Source organism: Ambystoma mexicanum, chromosome 10, assembly GCF_040938575.1.
Source record: "Ambystoma mexicanum isolate Mex_15411 chromosome 10, UKY_AmexF1_1, whole genome shotgun sequence".
Classification (NCBI taxonomy): domain Eukaryota; kingdom Metazoa; phylum Chordata; class Amphibia; order Caudata; family Ambystomatidae; genus Ambystoma; species Ambystoma mexicanum.
Window position 1 is genome coordinate 1,632,848,690 of NC_090932.1, and position 14,993 is coordinate 1,632,863,682.

General features: G+C 44.6%; 1 protein-coding gene across 1 annotated transcript in view; it reads left to right on the plus strand.

Annotated features, from left to right (window-relative positions):
• The window catches only part of TXNRD2 (thioredoxin reductase 2), a 1,379,521-nt gene that overhangs the window by 186,944 nt on the left and 1,177,584 nt on the right, over positions 1-14,993 (plus strand). Inside the window, exons 6-7 of the mRNA XM_069620040.1 lie at positions 5,600-5,678; positions 13,452-13,514. Of these exons, the coding sequence (XP_069476141.1) occupies positions 5,600-5,678; positions 13,452-13,514 (142 nt within the window). The remainder of the gene's footprint in view (positions 1-5,599; positions 5,679-13,451; positions 13,515-14,993) is intronic.

A 14,993-nucleotide genomic window follows, 5' to 3' on the forward strand; every position in this document is an offset into this window, starting at 1 on the left:
TGGACATTGTACAAATGGACCTTCTTGATTTCTGGGAATTATTGGATTCATGGCGAGTTACCCTCTCAAATGGTGGGGTTACGGTGGGGGAAAATCATGTGCATTCAGATTGAGGAATGGTGGTGCATTAGTCAATATGGGTGGGAAACTCTGCTGATGTAAGTTGGGGGCATTCGGACTTCCAAATACCCTCCTGTTTATGATGATTACATGCAGTGCTGCTATTTGCTATTAGTACCACTGAGGGACAAGGTTGTTTATTAAAATGTATGCGGGTTGGAAAATTGCCTAATCTTAATCTTATATAATATAATTATATATATATATATATATATAATCTAAATCCAAGCTTCGACCATCAAATGAAAAATAAGGCAGTCTTTGTGGTGGCGTCTTGTCAAAATAAAGGGCCTATACTAAAAAGAAACTATTGCCAAATCCTTACTACTAAATACAGAAAGAGTGTGGGATAGGGTTTTCAAAAGAAATGTGTTCTCAAATAATATGCCAGGATGTGATTGCCAAGGCTCTCTTCCCCACGTTTTGAGCATGGGACAAGGTGGTACTTCTGAGCACAACACGCGCTCGAGATTTCCCCAGCATGAGCTGACCGTTACGTATCAGTTATCAGGTTCTTCGATGGCCAAGTCTCCCTTCCCATAAGTCTCTTGCCTTCGAGGGCCTGATGTGTTCACAAAATAACAAAAGAAAGTTCCTTTCAATGGTTCATGGGTTGATGCTAGTCACCTGTGGACTCTCCCTCTTCCGGGCGATCTCCAATTGTTTATCGAGATCAGGACCTTTGGTGTTTGCAACCGAGGGCCTGATAAGTTTAAACCAAACCAAAATTTCCTTTTATACCATAGTTTAGGGTGATCGTGACTCACCCCTCGGTCCCCCTCTTCCGGGCGCTGACCCTTCTTGATTCCCCTTTTAGGGTGATAATGGCTCACCCCTGGATCCCCCTCTTCTGGGCGCTGACCCTTCTCGATTTTCAGTCTCAATTCTCAGCCTCCCTCCACCCGGTTCACTATGGCTTCGCACAAAACAGTTCACCTTGGACATCCCTCTACCGGGTTCACCTTTGTCTTCACACTGTTTCCTGGGACTTTAGACTTTGCCCCTCTTTATTGACATCCCTCCGCCGGGTTCACTCTTGCCACTTCTCGTATTGTTGGGTGTCAGATTTTCACCCCGAACCTACCTCTTTCGGGCCCAGACCTCTCTCGACTGTTAGCCACCCTCCGCCGGGTTCACTGTGGATTTCAACACAAGCTTCCTCTGTAACACTCACAAATCTTAATGTCTTTTTAAACAGTTTATTCTGTGGACATCCCTCTGCCGGGTTCACGCTTGTCAACACACTGCTCTCAGGGACTTCAGGCTTCGCCCCTTTTTGTCAGCATCCCTCTGCCGGGGTTCGCTCGTGCCAACTTCTTCAATCATGCTTTTCGTAATCACCTGTCGGTCAAATTCTTTCATATGTAGAGAGGATTTTGCAAGACCCCTGTATGACCACTTTAACCGATCCTTTACAACCTTCCCAAGGCCTTCTGGTTTTTGCAGTTTCAACAAACGCTGGCTTGACCAGTGTCTCTCAGGTTAGCACCCACGTGGTGCTTGATCCTTCTGCAACTGGTCTTCCCTTTATTCTTAGTTCTTTGAACTTCCCCTAAATTGCTTCTTTGTTTTTCTTGTTCAACAGAGTGCAGTTATTATCGGTTCACTCCTCAACTCACCGGCTGTGATGAACCGCTTGGCTTTTCAGCATAGCTGGAGCCAAGACCGGTACCACAGTAGCAGGTCCCTCTCTCGGTCCTGCTTATCAGCATGGGCATCCTCTGTGGACCGTTGACATCTGTTTACCACACTTGGGCTATAGTCCACTGCTGTTAGGCAGAATCATATGCAGTACCTTTTGGGAACACTGCACACTATTAAGACTACAAGTGTAAGTACAATTTCACCTTTGGTGCAAGCCTGTACTACACAGTAATGTGGTAGCAGTGGCTGAGCAGCCAGACTTATCTCAAGAGTAAAGTGAGCAGTACAAAAGGTTACACAAGGGACTAGCAATTACAGTGATTCAAACAAACAGTTAGTCAAGGTTTCTTGGTAAAAGAATATACATTTATTTACACAGTCATTTGGAAAACATTCCACTGGCAAGAGCAGCTCAATATCACAATCTAATATACTACAACCCACAACCAATCAGTTTCTGAACAAGTTCAGCTCCCCTGAAGTGGGAGCAAAATGGCACTTCAGTTACTTTAAAAAGGGGTAAAAAGACCAGGTTAAAATAATCAAAAGCACAAATACTTTCAGAGGTAGGGCAAATAGTTTCATTTCACTACACCCAGCAATTCAATTCAATAGGCCTGGGCCAAAGTCAATGGTTCAGAATCTTGTATAGGATAGCACAGTTCTGGTAGTAAACGGTTAAGTCTTTCTCACGGTTTTTAGAAGTAGTTGGTCAGACGAAAGGTTAGATGTTGGCTTAGGGAAAGACAAGCCTTCCAAGTCGGGAAAGTTTCACAAACTTGTACCGCGGCCGAACAGAGTTCTGAACCGCACTTGCACAGTACCTTTAAAATGAAGAAGAGCTGTAGCTGAGGCAGTTGTTCCTAGCAGTTCCTGCAATTCTCGCTGTTCCTGTGCGTCAGTCGTGGGGACAAGGAGGACATCTGGAGGTTCCTGCACTGCCCAGGGAAGAGACCACAAGCTTGGCAAAACATTGGTTTAAGGTGCGAGTGCCTTAAAGACCACAAACTGATATCCTTCCCACTGGCTATCCGGTTTTCAACAGCACTCTGAAGAAAATTTGACCAGTATAGGGACGGTGTCCAGATGACTTGCGAGTTGATTGTTCCTACCTAACCCAAGGGAAGAAGTTAACCTTGAAGGGCTTCTCTGTCGATGGAATTTCAGGCAATTCGGACTTGCAGCAGGGCTTCTCCGGTGGACCAGGAATTGCAGCAGTCGTCTTCCTTCAGCTCGTCTTTGGTTCTTTCAGTCCAGTGGTCGACTCTGCTTTCCATGTCCCAGAGGCCTGCTTTTAAACAGTTTTCCCACATTCATTCCAGCCTGGCTGTCACTCGCACAGCAGGGCTGCTGTCCTTGGCGGACAGCCAGCTGGCCAATCACACCAGAATGCATTTAGTGCTCCTAGGAGAATAAGCACAAGGAGTTTCGGGCACCTCCCTCACATCCTGTCCACCCCAGACACTCGGGTGCCAGAGGAGGGCTTCAGCACTGAAGCCCGCAAAAGGCCAATGAACAAAGGGACCAGACCTGGTTTGGCACGCAGAGTTAAACACAAGAAGGACTTTTCCTAAAAGAAACTGCAAAAAAAGTCGACCAGAGATGGGTCTTTGGCGCCATATTGGAAAACATGTCTTCGCAGTCGGTAAAATTCATGGTAGTTTGTTTAAAACCACTGCCACCAGCCATTTCAAGTAGAAAAGGGTAACATTTGACTGTTACGTGGGTGTTTAGACTCGGGGAATCCTAGGAAACCCCTCCAGCACTCTATAGGAAGATAGTGTGTCCTGGGTCTGTAAATTTAAAAAGACTAGTAAAGTCAATTTAACTTTACATGTCTGGGACACAGTAGTCAGTCCCAGAGAAGGTATTTAGACCTTGGGGAGTCTCAAAGACACCCATGTGCCACTGCGCTGAAGGTGCTGTGTGACACACAAGAAAAAGATGATGCCTATGGAGTTGTTTTAAAACTCCATATCCAAAGAACACAAAAGTAAAACACACATCAAAATACATGAAAGAGTGGGGAAAAAAAGCTTGCACTCTTTCCAGGTAAAAATTAAAATACTAGAAATCCAGCAAAGTTCCTGGGGGTCTCAAAGGATAAGGGAATTTAGCACATTCTTGAGAATTCTCCCTAAGAACTGTCTTATGATTGTCTCTGTGGAGGCTTCATGAGCCTGAGTCGAAAAGGGCAAGTTTGCGTCTCTCCTTGTCAGCCTCTCGATATTTGCTGCCTTTCTCCTCCTTTTGAACTGCCGGGTCTGGAGACCTGTCTCGTTGTGCTGTCTGGCTCGCTCATATTATGCTCTCTTGCTCCACCTTTTATCCCTGTGCGGAAGGGAACGGGCCGTCTGGAGTGTGTGAGTCTGGTCAATTGCCTGACTTTGCCTGACCCTTGTATTGGGACATGTCAGGTAAACGGCTCTAGAGGTAGACTGCTGTCTTCCACGGGGTAAGAAAGTGTTTGTGTCAAAAGGGGGGAATTTGTCATGATAAATTACATTCTTTGTCCTAGGGAGGTTGGTAAATTCAGAAGGGTGAGATTGGTGACGTTTTTGAAGTAAACGGGAATGACTGGGTTTACTGTCTTGAAATAAACAAGGGGGATTGTTGGAACAGTAGTGTTTTGTCATAGTAGATTGGGTGTTCGGAAAAGAATAACCAGAGGAACGTGGAGACGAACAATGGAGAGTATTTGGGTTGAAACTAGGAAAACAAGGATTCAGGGAGTTGTGGTTTTTGAGGGTAACAGGTTTTGGGTTCCTAGTTGGCTTATCAGAGGTGTAGGGATTTTGTTAAGGGAGGTTCTTTGGGTGGAAGGGAGGTAGATGTAGAATAACCAAGGAAAACCTCATGGACTTCGTCCCCCTCACCTTCCTCCTCGGTATAATGCTGCGTCTCCCTTTGGGCATTCCCCTGAGCATAACCCCGGGCTCCACTACCCAGGTGATCCTCCCTCGCTCATCCACCCCCATAGTTGGGATCTGAGAGCGCCAGCCCTCTCCATGCCACCTTGAAAAGGGATTCTCAAGGCCTGCTTGGGAGAATACCCTTGGGTTTCTTACACAATCAATCTGATTGGCCCTCGCTGGGTTGTTACCTGACCGACAAAGACTTACCTGACTTCGAGGGTCGAGGTGCGCATCCCTCAAAGTTTCTTCCCATTCTCTGTCAGGCTGCTATGGAAAGGGAGAAGGAACGACATTTAGTCCCTTCTCCCCGTTCCATGGCGGCCATTTTGTTTGTTTACTCTTTTCATTCACGATTCAATGGCTGCCATGGAACGGGAGAAGGGACTACATGAAGTCCGTTATCCGCGATCTCTGTAGGGCATTTGTTTTGCTTTTTCTTCTCGAGTTGATAAACGGTCTCAACGCTGCTTCTCAACTCGAGAAAACATACTATTTGTACCCTGGTACAGCATGCCAGGTACTAATGGCAATAGAACTCTCAGAGGGTGGCATAAAGCTCTAATTTGGGAATGCAACATATCTATTGGTCTCCTCACAACGGTCGGTATACGCTCCCCATTGATATTGATTTGTCTTTCCTTTATTAGTTTGGAACACTCTTTTTAAATGCTCTGTTTTCTCCATATCCAAGGTACCTTCAAGCGGGAATTTGCGTATATCGATCTATCGGCATAAATGCATTCCATTCAATTAAACACATGCAAGATTTGATGTTAATGTGTTCCCGACTTTCTAATGCTTTATTACACTGTGGCTCACAATTCTCTTTCTTTCTGGCTTTCATTACGGCAGTTTATCATGGGTGTTCATGTGCGCAGCTTTTACTCTTTCACAATAATGAAATATTGTCTGTTTTACAGGAAGGTGAAATATTTCAATCTGAAGGGCAGTTTTGTGGATGGACATACAGTCCGTGGCTTAACAAAGTCGGGAAAAGAGGTGAGTACCATGGCTAATTACGTCGCAAGGTCGAAAAACTGTAAATCAATCCCATTGTTGTTTGTGTTGTGTTCATCTGAAATATTGCATCAGTTGGAGTTCGGTTACATGGATAGTGAGGAAGGTAAGGCTTGCCAACTCCTTTGATTTGCCCAGTTTCCTGTCCGCTTCACCATGTAGATCCGCCATAGCTTCTTTTGCTCTTGCTGTGATACTCCCGTCTGTCCTGTATCCTCTCTCGTCATTTCTGTGCATGAGCTGCCTTCGCCCTCACACACCTCTCCCCCAAGAGAATGAATACATATTTTTAGATTTGTTTCAAGCTGTGTGTTATAATGTTTGTGAGTGAGGCATGTTATCACAAGTAGACACTGACACACAAGCTGTACATTTCCAAACCTTTATTGATGGTTTAAAAAGGGGTTTGGAAAACTCCTATCTTGCCCTATAGATAAGATGGGAGTATTCTCGACCATCAAGCAAAAGAAAATACTGTCCTAGTGAGTCCTTAGTCAAAATAAAATGGTCTGTTCTAATAAACCTAATGCCTGCCCTCTTTGTAATACAATAAATGTGTAAAGGTAGTATGTAATGCAAAAAGGAAAATCAGTCTTCTTGGTAAATGTAGTTTTGAGCAAAGTACTTATTTTAAAGTTCAAAGATATTTTTCACATCCAGGTTTCCCTCTGCTGGAATCGAACAAAACATTTCAGATATCTCTTACACGAAGGTCCAACCATAAAAAATGTCTCTGGACTTCAAATCCCGTAATGCAGTGTTCTTCTTTCGCTTCCACTTCACCAGCTCCCCTAAAACAGCATTTTGGCAGTTTTGGGAGCTGCAGGGTTTAAATAGGATGTTTCCTGGGGTCAGGGTCTCACCATGTACCCTTTTAAAGCCTGGGCTTTATTATCTGACCCAGGGGAGGAGCTCTGGCTTGGACACTGCCAGGTAACTCTAGCTGTCCCTGGTTTGGCTCCCTGGAGACCGAGCTCCCTCGCCATTCTGCAGCCATCCCTGTACTCACAGGCTCAGCATTTTGGCAGTCCTTCTTTCTCCAGGCCTTCCAGGGTTGCTGCAGATCCTTTCTCTTGATCTCTCTGCTTCCTCCAGCATCCCCAGCTTGCTCTGCTCCACCTGGTTCAATTTCATGCTGGAAGAACTGCTCCTTCTCGTGCATCGCCTTGCTCAGTGTGCTGTGTTCCATCTTTTAACCATGTGGGGAGAGTGAATAGGTCCCTGGTGTATGTACTTAAGAGCAAGTGCCTGACACTGCCTGATCTTATTAGTGGGACATGTCCAAAGAATTGCATGGGTGGTACTCCTTTCAGCTTCAGACCTCCTCTTTCTCGGTTCAGTGTTCGTATAGGAGGGGGGATCCAGGAAGTTGGAATATCCTATATAATAGGATGGGACAGGGACAAGGGGGATGCAATGTATCACCATCAGACGTTCCTCCCCCCACTTCACGAGGACCCCTCACCCAGGTGATCCTCCAGCATTTGTGCACCCCCAGGGACTGGATCCAAAGACGATGGCTGTGCCCTTGGCACCCGAGAAACCCAACAAGAAAAAACTATTCAAAAGTGGCAACATAGGACATGTGAAAAACCAGAGTGTTTATTCAAAAGTGGCAACATAGGACATGTGAAAAACCAGAGGGTCTAGGCAGTGAAAAACACTCTGGTTTTTCACATGTCCTATGTTGCCACTTTTGAATAGTTTTTTCTTTTTGGGTGTGCTCAAGTGGGGGAATAATCTTTACAAAACTATTTATTCCTGTTAACAGGTCTATTCCTCTATAGATTGTTTAAGATTGTGTATAATTGATTACAACATCTTTAAATCCGCTATTAGGGCATGAATCAAATCACATCCCCTTATGGATATGGAGATGCTTTAGACTGCCACTGCCTCTGCCCCCCACCCAGGCCTTCAAACTGCCCACGTTGAGCGGATGGGCTGATTCTCAAAAATAAATCTGTCAGCGTTAAACCATTTTATGTGGGCGGTTTCAATTTTGTATATTAGCCCACACACAGAACGCAGATGTTTCGGCCATTTGCATGTGCGTAAATGTTAGGTAGAATGTCCATCTTGTGAAGCGTTCTCCCCACTTGGTGAGTCCCCAGCACTTTTTGCTGGGCTATTGGATTTTTGTCTGACTCTCCTGAGTGAGTGGGAACCCTTTTTTCTCACTCACTCATTCTTTTCTGTGACTGAGAACCATTTTGGTTTCTCTTGATGGAGTCTGCTTTCCTCCATCGTTTTGAGGAATCTGTATTTCACTATTGCAGCACACAGCACCTTCTGTACAGTATTGCTGGAAGCTCCTCGAGCTTCCCTCTTGTTTTTCTTGTATTGTCCTGTGCTAACTTGATGTTACTAGGATAGTGGGACACCTATGATTTTCTTTTGCGAGATCAGCCTTCCCCACCTTATGTGGAGTGCTGAGGCAACACATTGTATCCCTTTTCCCACTCCTCCTGTAACTTTCTAGTTGAGTGACTGATGGTAGTGGATCTTTTTTACCGACTTTTTGTGATGTTTACACGCAGGCTGCCTCTGGTAAGGATCATCATTGACCCAAAATGGTGCCTGTCTCCTTTTTTCCCCAACTCACAATGGCTTACCCTTTCTTGAGCCTTTCTCTGCTAGCCTGGGTGGGAGGAGTCCTGCTCACTCCTTAGTCTTCGATGGGCTGCCATTGGGAAGCCCGCCTGGAGGTGCCAGTGTTTTCTCGGAGGACACCGAAACTCCTCAGTGTGTCTGCCTTGATCCAGTGTGCCCGGCTGTACCTTTGGGGCAGCCACCACCCAAAGTTTGAATTTTGCTTGCCTGCTGCTTGGCTGGTTTCCTGCATAAAAGGTGAGTGTCTTGATGCTGAAGCCAGTTGACCACTGCAAGAAATATTCCAGAGAAGGACGTCTGCAGCCACCTCCAGCAACCACCAAGCCGACTTAGTGACCGCTACAGCTCTCGCCCTTTCTTCTGTGCAGCAGGGAAGATCCAGACGGGACGACTTCCTCCCTTGAACTGGTGGGCCTAACCAACATCGAGACTAGCTACAGTTTGAGCCATCCCACAAAGTGCTGCAACCTTCCAGGCCTGCGATACCCGAATACCCTGTGACCTCTGGCCCTGTTGCGGTGCATCGCCTAGTCGAGCGCGCTTCTGGCTGCAAACTTGTGGGCATCTGTCTGGGCCTACAGAGAATCCATCCTGATCGTAGGAGTGCCCCTAAAAGACTTGAGGATCGAGATAAGGGACTTAGTCTGCCGTGTGACAACCGTCGCTGCTACAAAGCCTGCGTCGAGCCTCCACATCCATGTACTGCAAAGATTGTTTGCTGGGCATCCCTGTGACTGAATCTGACCATCTGCTCCTGCCAAAAGTTCTTTATCCAGCCACCAAGGCCAGATACCCAAACAGGAGCTGCTGCTGTCTTAATAGACACAAGGAGAGGTGGGGGGACAAAGTATTTATACTGCTCCATCAAACTAACCCCCTAACTAAGGAAAACCTTCACATATCATACAAAAGGTTTGGTGGACAGTGGAATGGCACATGTGAAGCATCTACCTCTCGCTGGATCAACTTCCAAACTTAGAGGGGGAAAAAACATATATGTCACCACCTTACAGTAAGGAAACAACCAACCATGTTAGCACTACACAATATACATACAAAACAAAGGATTTACCAAAATATATATATTGTTTATTGAATTGATTAACAATAGTTAAAAAAAAACTCCTTCAAGGAGGCAGTTGATATTTGACAACACAATCAATTGAAATGTGAATAGTGCACACGAAAAAACTCAAGGAAATAATACACGGGAACAGTGACAATGAAGGGAACCACCCTAAGTCAGGTTGCACAATAGGAATAGAGAAACAATCACTATTTACAACAACACACAAAAGGCAAAAATAAATTCACCCACATTAAACTTGAAACTCAATTGTACATAAAGACTCTCACTGCATAATACCCAATCAACCCAACATGTTTCATTCCTCATACAACCACATCACACACAGTAAAGGGAAATTCATCAGGGGCATGTATTCAAAAGACAACCACAATTCACAGAAACAATTTTTTGTGCAACTTTAAAGGCTAAAACAACCGGCCAAAAAGCAGTCTTAAAAGATGCAGATTTTCCTGGTCACTACCAGGGCTAACCAATAATGCACACTCTCAATGTAATGTCGTGGTTAGACAGTAGATGAAGGTGGTAACTGCAGCCGGATTGCTGCTTTCACCATCAACTTGATCTCTGATCCTGCCGGAAGTAGATGCTGTACACCTTACTTAGGTTAATCAGGCGTCTGCTGAAACGTATGCAAAGTGAAAAAACGGCTTCGATTTTAGGATGTACGAACAGTTCCACACAGGTTCACAATTCTACCTTGAATAAACCGAATCCAGCCTGCAAACAATCAGGTCGCAACTTCAAGAAACAACCATGCAGCGAGGCGGTGTCGTCAAATGGCGAACATATCAAGCGGCTCGTCAAAACCTCATTAGGTCGTGAAGCCTAATATAGAGCCAGCAGATGTTCAATCAGGGGTTCAAAGTAACCTCTCTGTGTCGGTGGCACTCAGGCAGCACCTACAAGGAAATCCCGGTGTCAAGCAAGGAGACCTAAATTTCACTTGCTATCGGGATGCTTATAAAAGTTGAAAACGCTCCGCAACCTGCTGTCTTTTTGGGGGACCCGCCAGTGACATCGCTTTTCTTCATCATAGAAGGTACTGTCTCACTCCTGGGCACTTACATAGGCGTTTTTGTGTTTCTTTTAGCTTCTCCTGAGGTTCTTGAGTCACATGGGGGGAGGGGGGGGCAACTGTGTTCTCCCAGGCCTAAGGACATCCTTCCTAGAGGCTGAAATCCTTCAGGTGGCCTACCCAATCCCCCTGAACCCTTTGAATCAAATTCCATTACTTGATACGAAAACGCTTCTTCTGCCAATTGACAACCTTCTTTTGTTCTGCCGCCAAGGGTCACTGGTCCCCCAGTGTCCCCATCTTAACTTTTTGAGACACCTGTTCCCCGGATAGGGTTGGGCTACAAAAGATAAGGCTTTTCTAGAGTTGTTACCCTACCAGTATTGCTAATTCAGTAAAAGTTGGGTAATGTTTGATTTGCTAACCTAAAACTACTCTTACCTGATTATCATCTAAAGATCTACTGTTTGAAATGAGTATTGCTACAGCAAATGTCTAGTGCAAATATCTATCTGTGTGAACTGTTTTTACTTACCTGAATTATTTTGACATTAACATTACCTGGTATATATAATGAATACGCATATTTGTATATATCTACAGTGTGTTTCCTTGACTATAGGTGTGCTCAAAGGTCTTTGTACTCAACTAAAGCCTTTCTCCCTCCTAAACTTAGCCTGTCTGTTCGAACATAGCTACCAACCCTTTAGGGTAGTTCAAGCTAAACCTAGGAATTGGGCGCCCTGTACACCTAAGAGTGAGTCTTTTGCAGTTCTACCATAGGTGGACTCTAGTAGAACTCTCTAACAGTAAAGAACAAGCAAAATGACAAAAGCTCATTAGTTTGGGCCATTAGGTGGCAGAGCCCACCTGCAAGCCGAAACGATTGCATTATAGAACAGCTAGGGAGAATAGGCACATGAGGAGGGACACAAAGCGTGTAGGTGTTTGCCCACCCATGGCCATGCTAATGTTTATGGCTATTCCCACCCAGTTCCTGCACCCCCGGCCAAAACACTGCCTTGTGGGAAGTCTGCGCTAGTATTCTCAAGCCTCACCATCAAACATTGCATTCAAAGTGCCTGCCAGTGTTTTTTTAAACTGTCTTCTGAGAGTTAATTATTTAATTGGAACTGTAAACTCACTATTGGTGTTGATAAAAATGTCTAAACCAGGCCTGCCTTCAGCCACTCAATTTATAAGCATTCAGCATGTCTTTCACTGAAGTCCTGTTAAAAACAACCATTGGCAACGACAACAGTTTTGACTTGTGTATAAGTATTAGGCATTTTCCAGGCACTGCTATTAGATGCCCAGGTATTCGTGCCTGCTACCATCAATGTCCAGTTAAGACCTTGGCACAATTTCCCACACACATGCATACCATTTTAAAAAAATACTAATATTTTCTGGCTCCCCCACCTCTTCCCCTCCTTTCCAAGTACCAATAGCAAAGCTGCAGTCACCTTATGTGATTGTAGTTATTAATTTTGTCGTGAGTATTTATCTCACAGTGATGGGCTCCAAGCCTTATGCCATTTCCTCCCATTATGTGTTATGGGGTATAGTGGTAGTTTTTGGTGTGTTCAGTTTGAGTTGCACAAGTAGGGTTTCTTCAACTGTATCTTAATATCCAGGATTTTTGGGCCCAACTTTGCCTTTATAGTGCAGCGTTTTGGAATGGCAAATTGGGAGATTACTGGAAATGTCAAGCTTACTGGGAATATTTACCTGGCAGCTCATTCGGAATGTAAAACGGAAAGCTTACTGGGTATGTCAAGCTGGGGGCTCAGTGGAAATGTCAAAATGGGGGCGTTGAGCTTAAGCTTACTGAGAATAAAGCATTTAGAGTTTACTGGAAATGTTAAACTGGGAGCATATTCGGAATGTAAAACTGAAAGCTCACTGGCAATGTCAAGTTGGGAGCCCACTTGAAATGTCGAACTGTGTGCTTACTGGGAACGTCAAGCTCACGAGAATGTTATAGAAGTGTATGGCAGGCAGTGTATCTCCAAGTGGATATTAGGTCGTTTAATAACTGGGCGTAATGTAAACTGGAAATAATGTGTTAAGTGAGTTTGCTGTACGCTGGCAACAATGTGCTTACTGGGTCTGATATAAACTGATAATGATGTTCTAGCTTAATTCAGACATGTAAAACCAGCGGAGAATAATATGTTTCCACGATGGTTTGGATTCTGGCTCAAGATTGATGGCTTTACAGCCATCAATAGACCGAGAGTTGAGGTGTGGTGGTGTGACCTTCAGAAATGGGTGGAAGCGGAGGCTGTGGTGTGGGGAGAAGCAGTTAATAGAGGGGGGGTATTACTTGGGAGATTCATTGATGGCTTGGAGACAATTAGTGGCCACACTGTTTGAGTCGGAGCAGAACGACTCTGAGGTGGAAGACTCCTCCACTGACGCAGAAGTGTGTATACCCTTAGAAGATGTGATGGATGTTGGTGTAGAGTACACTCGGGAGGGAGGGGGGAGTTTTGTTGTTATTGTTTGACTTGTGGTTGTTTTGTTGATAAAATCAAAATCAATACAATTATTTTTTTTAAAAAAGATTGATGGCTTTACCTCTGGGCGTTTTACATTGTGCCAATCCGAGCAGGGTACCCTGCTAAGAGGGGTCATAATACACTCCAGCTGTGCCAAAACTCGCGGGTCTAGTAAGTAGTTGAGTAGCTTTTGGTCAAGCCACTCAACATAAAAAGCGACTCATGGACGATTCCCAACCTCTGGGATTCCCTACAACTTAACATTTGCATGCATCCTGTCTGGGCTTCTTATTTTCCGCTTTTTTTGCTTATTTCCGTATATGTACAATTTCAAGTAGTCAAAGGACATTAAACGTGGCTTTTCTGAAGTGCAGCTCCCTGGGGTGTGAGTGGCTGTGTTCTAAATAGTAAAAGCAGTGAGGCCTCTACAGTAATGCCTCGCCCTACACATTTTCACACAGTGTATTGTCTCCTTCCCTGTTGTAAGAGTTTTTTTGTCTTTTGATTAGCATTGGTTTTGTCTTTATTTTCAGAGTAAAATCACTGCAGCAAACATACTTCTTGCCACCGGGGGACGTCCACAGTACCCTGAAAATGTGAGTAAATTGAAGAAATGGGGCACATTTTGAAATGAAGAAAAGGGGCAATGCCACGTGGCATTCTCTGTTTACTATAATTGTACTAAGCATTGCAATGACTTTCCCCTCTTTATCTCCCCAACCACCTCTCCTGGTGCTTTGATGCAGTTGTTATGCAACTACAAAAGCAATTATTAATTGAATGATTGTGATGCATGCCATTTCCCTGCTGATACTTGGGAAGGAAGTGCTTTCTTGTTATGGAAGGAAATGGCCCACGCAAGGAACCATTTTTTGTTGTAACTTATTTATATTCCATACATTACACCTTGCTTTGAATATGGTGATATATTTCTATATGTGTATACATTTAGTGTTATTTCCCAAGTGCCACTTAATGATTGCAATAATTTGAAAATGTCTGGACTTGTACTAATTTCGAATTTCATGTAGCATGTTACTACTACACAATGTATGTTTATCCTTCTGCAAGAAAGCTGCATGGCCCCTGAAGGCAGTCAATGCCTTAATATATTTCTTTTATTACAGCCTTCAAGAGGTTGTTGGTGCCAGTGCTGCTATAGTGAAATGTTATGATTCTTTCCTCGGGAATAGACTAGAGTCAAAGCAGAACAGTTTTATGTCTTGATCTCTTGCAGGCCTAAATCCTACCAGTGTCACAAGGACACTGCTGACAATGCGCAAACTAGAAAGTATGACATGCTCCTGATTGGTCCATTGGATGTCGTTGTTCTTCCCCGACTTATGAAAGGAGGTAGCATGGTATGTACATCCTGAATATCAATTATTGCCTTCAGGAAGAGAGACAAGGTCTAGACGGGTGACTTTTTAATTATATTTTTCTACTTCTTTCCTACCAACTCAGCGTCCCCCCTGCTTGGTTGACTCACCGTTCGCAGCTAATGGCATGCTCACAAGGCCGCCTGCTGCCACAAGCCTTCTCGCTCTTGTGCAGCCTCTCTTTCGGCCTTCCAGTGGCTCTTTGTGGCGTTGCTCACCCAGCGATGCTCCTCCTGCAGCTCGGGCCTCATGCAACCTTTACGCCTGGTCACACCAGTTCTCCTCTCGCGGTCTGCCACCAGCCTCCATCGTCCTTCAGCTTTGCTTCTCGTGGCATAAACTCTGCATCCTTCATCGGATCTCGAGCCTTAGCACGGCTTTTACAGAACTGACCACCAAGTGGCACAGGAGCACATTACTAACAGATGATGAAGTGGTTTCTGAGCACTGCGCATTCTAAGCTACAGACCATATACTTTCTACTGAAAGTGCTTTAACAGTATGACAAACTACAAGATGTTTGCCTCATAGTCAGCAGAAAAGATTGGCTAACAGAAAACATGTCAATATTCATAGACAGTCTTGAGACCGGAGGTATACAACCTACCGTCTTATATAAGGGACACTATGCATGTCCTAGGCATACTCAGCAAAATGTCACGGGACAAAGATGTTTTACTGTGTACAATGGACGTG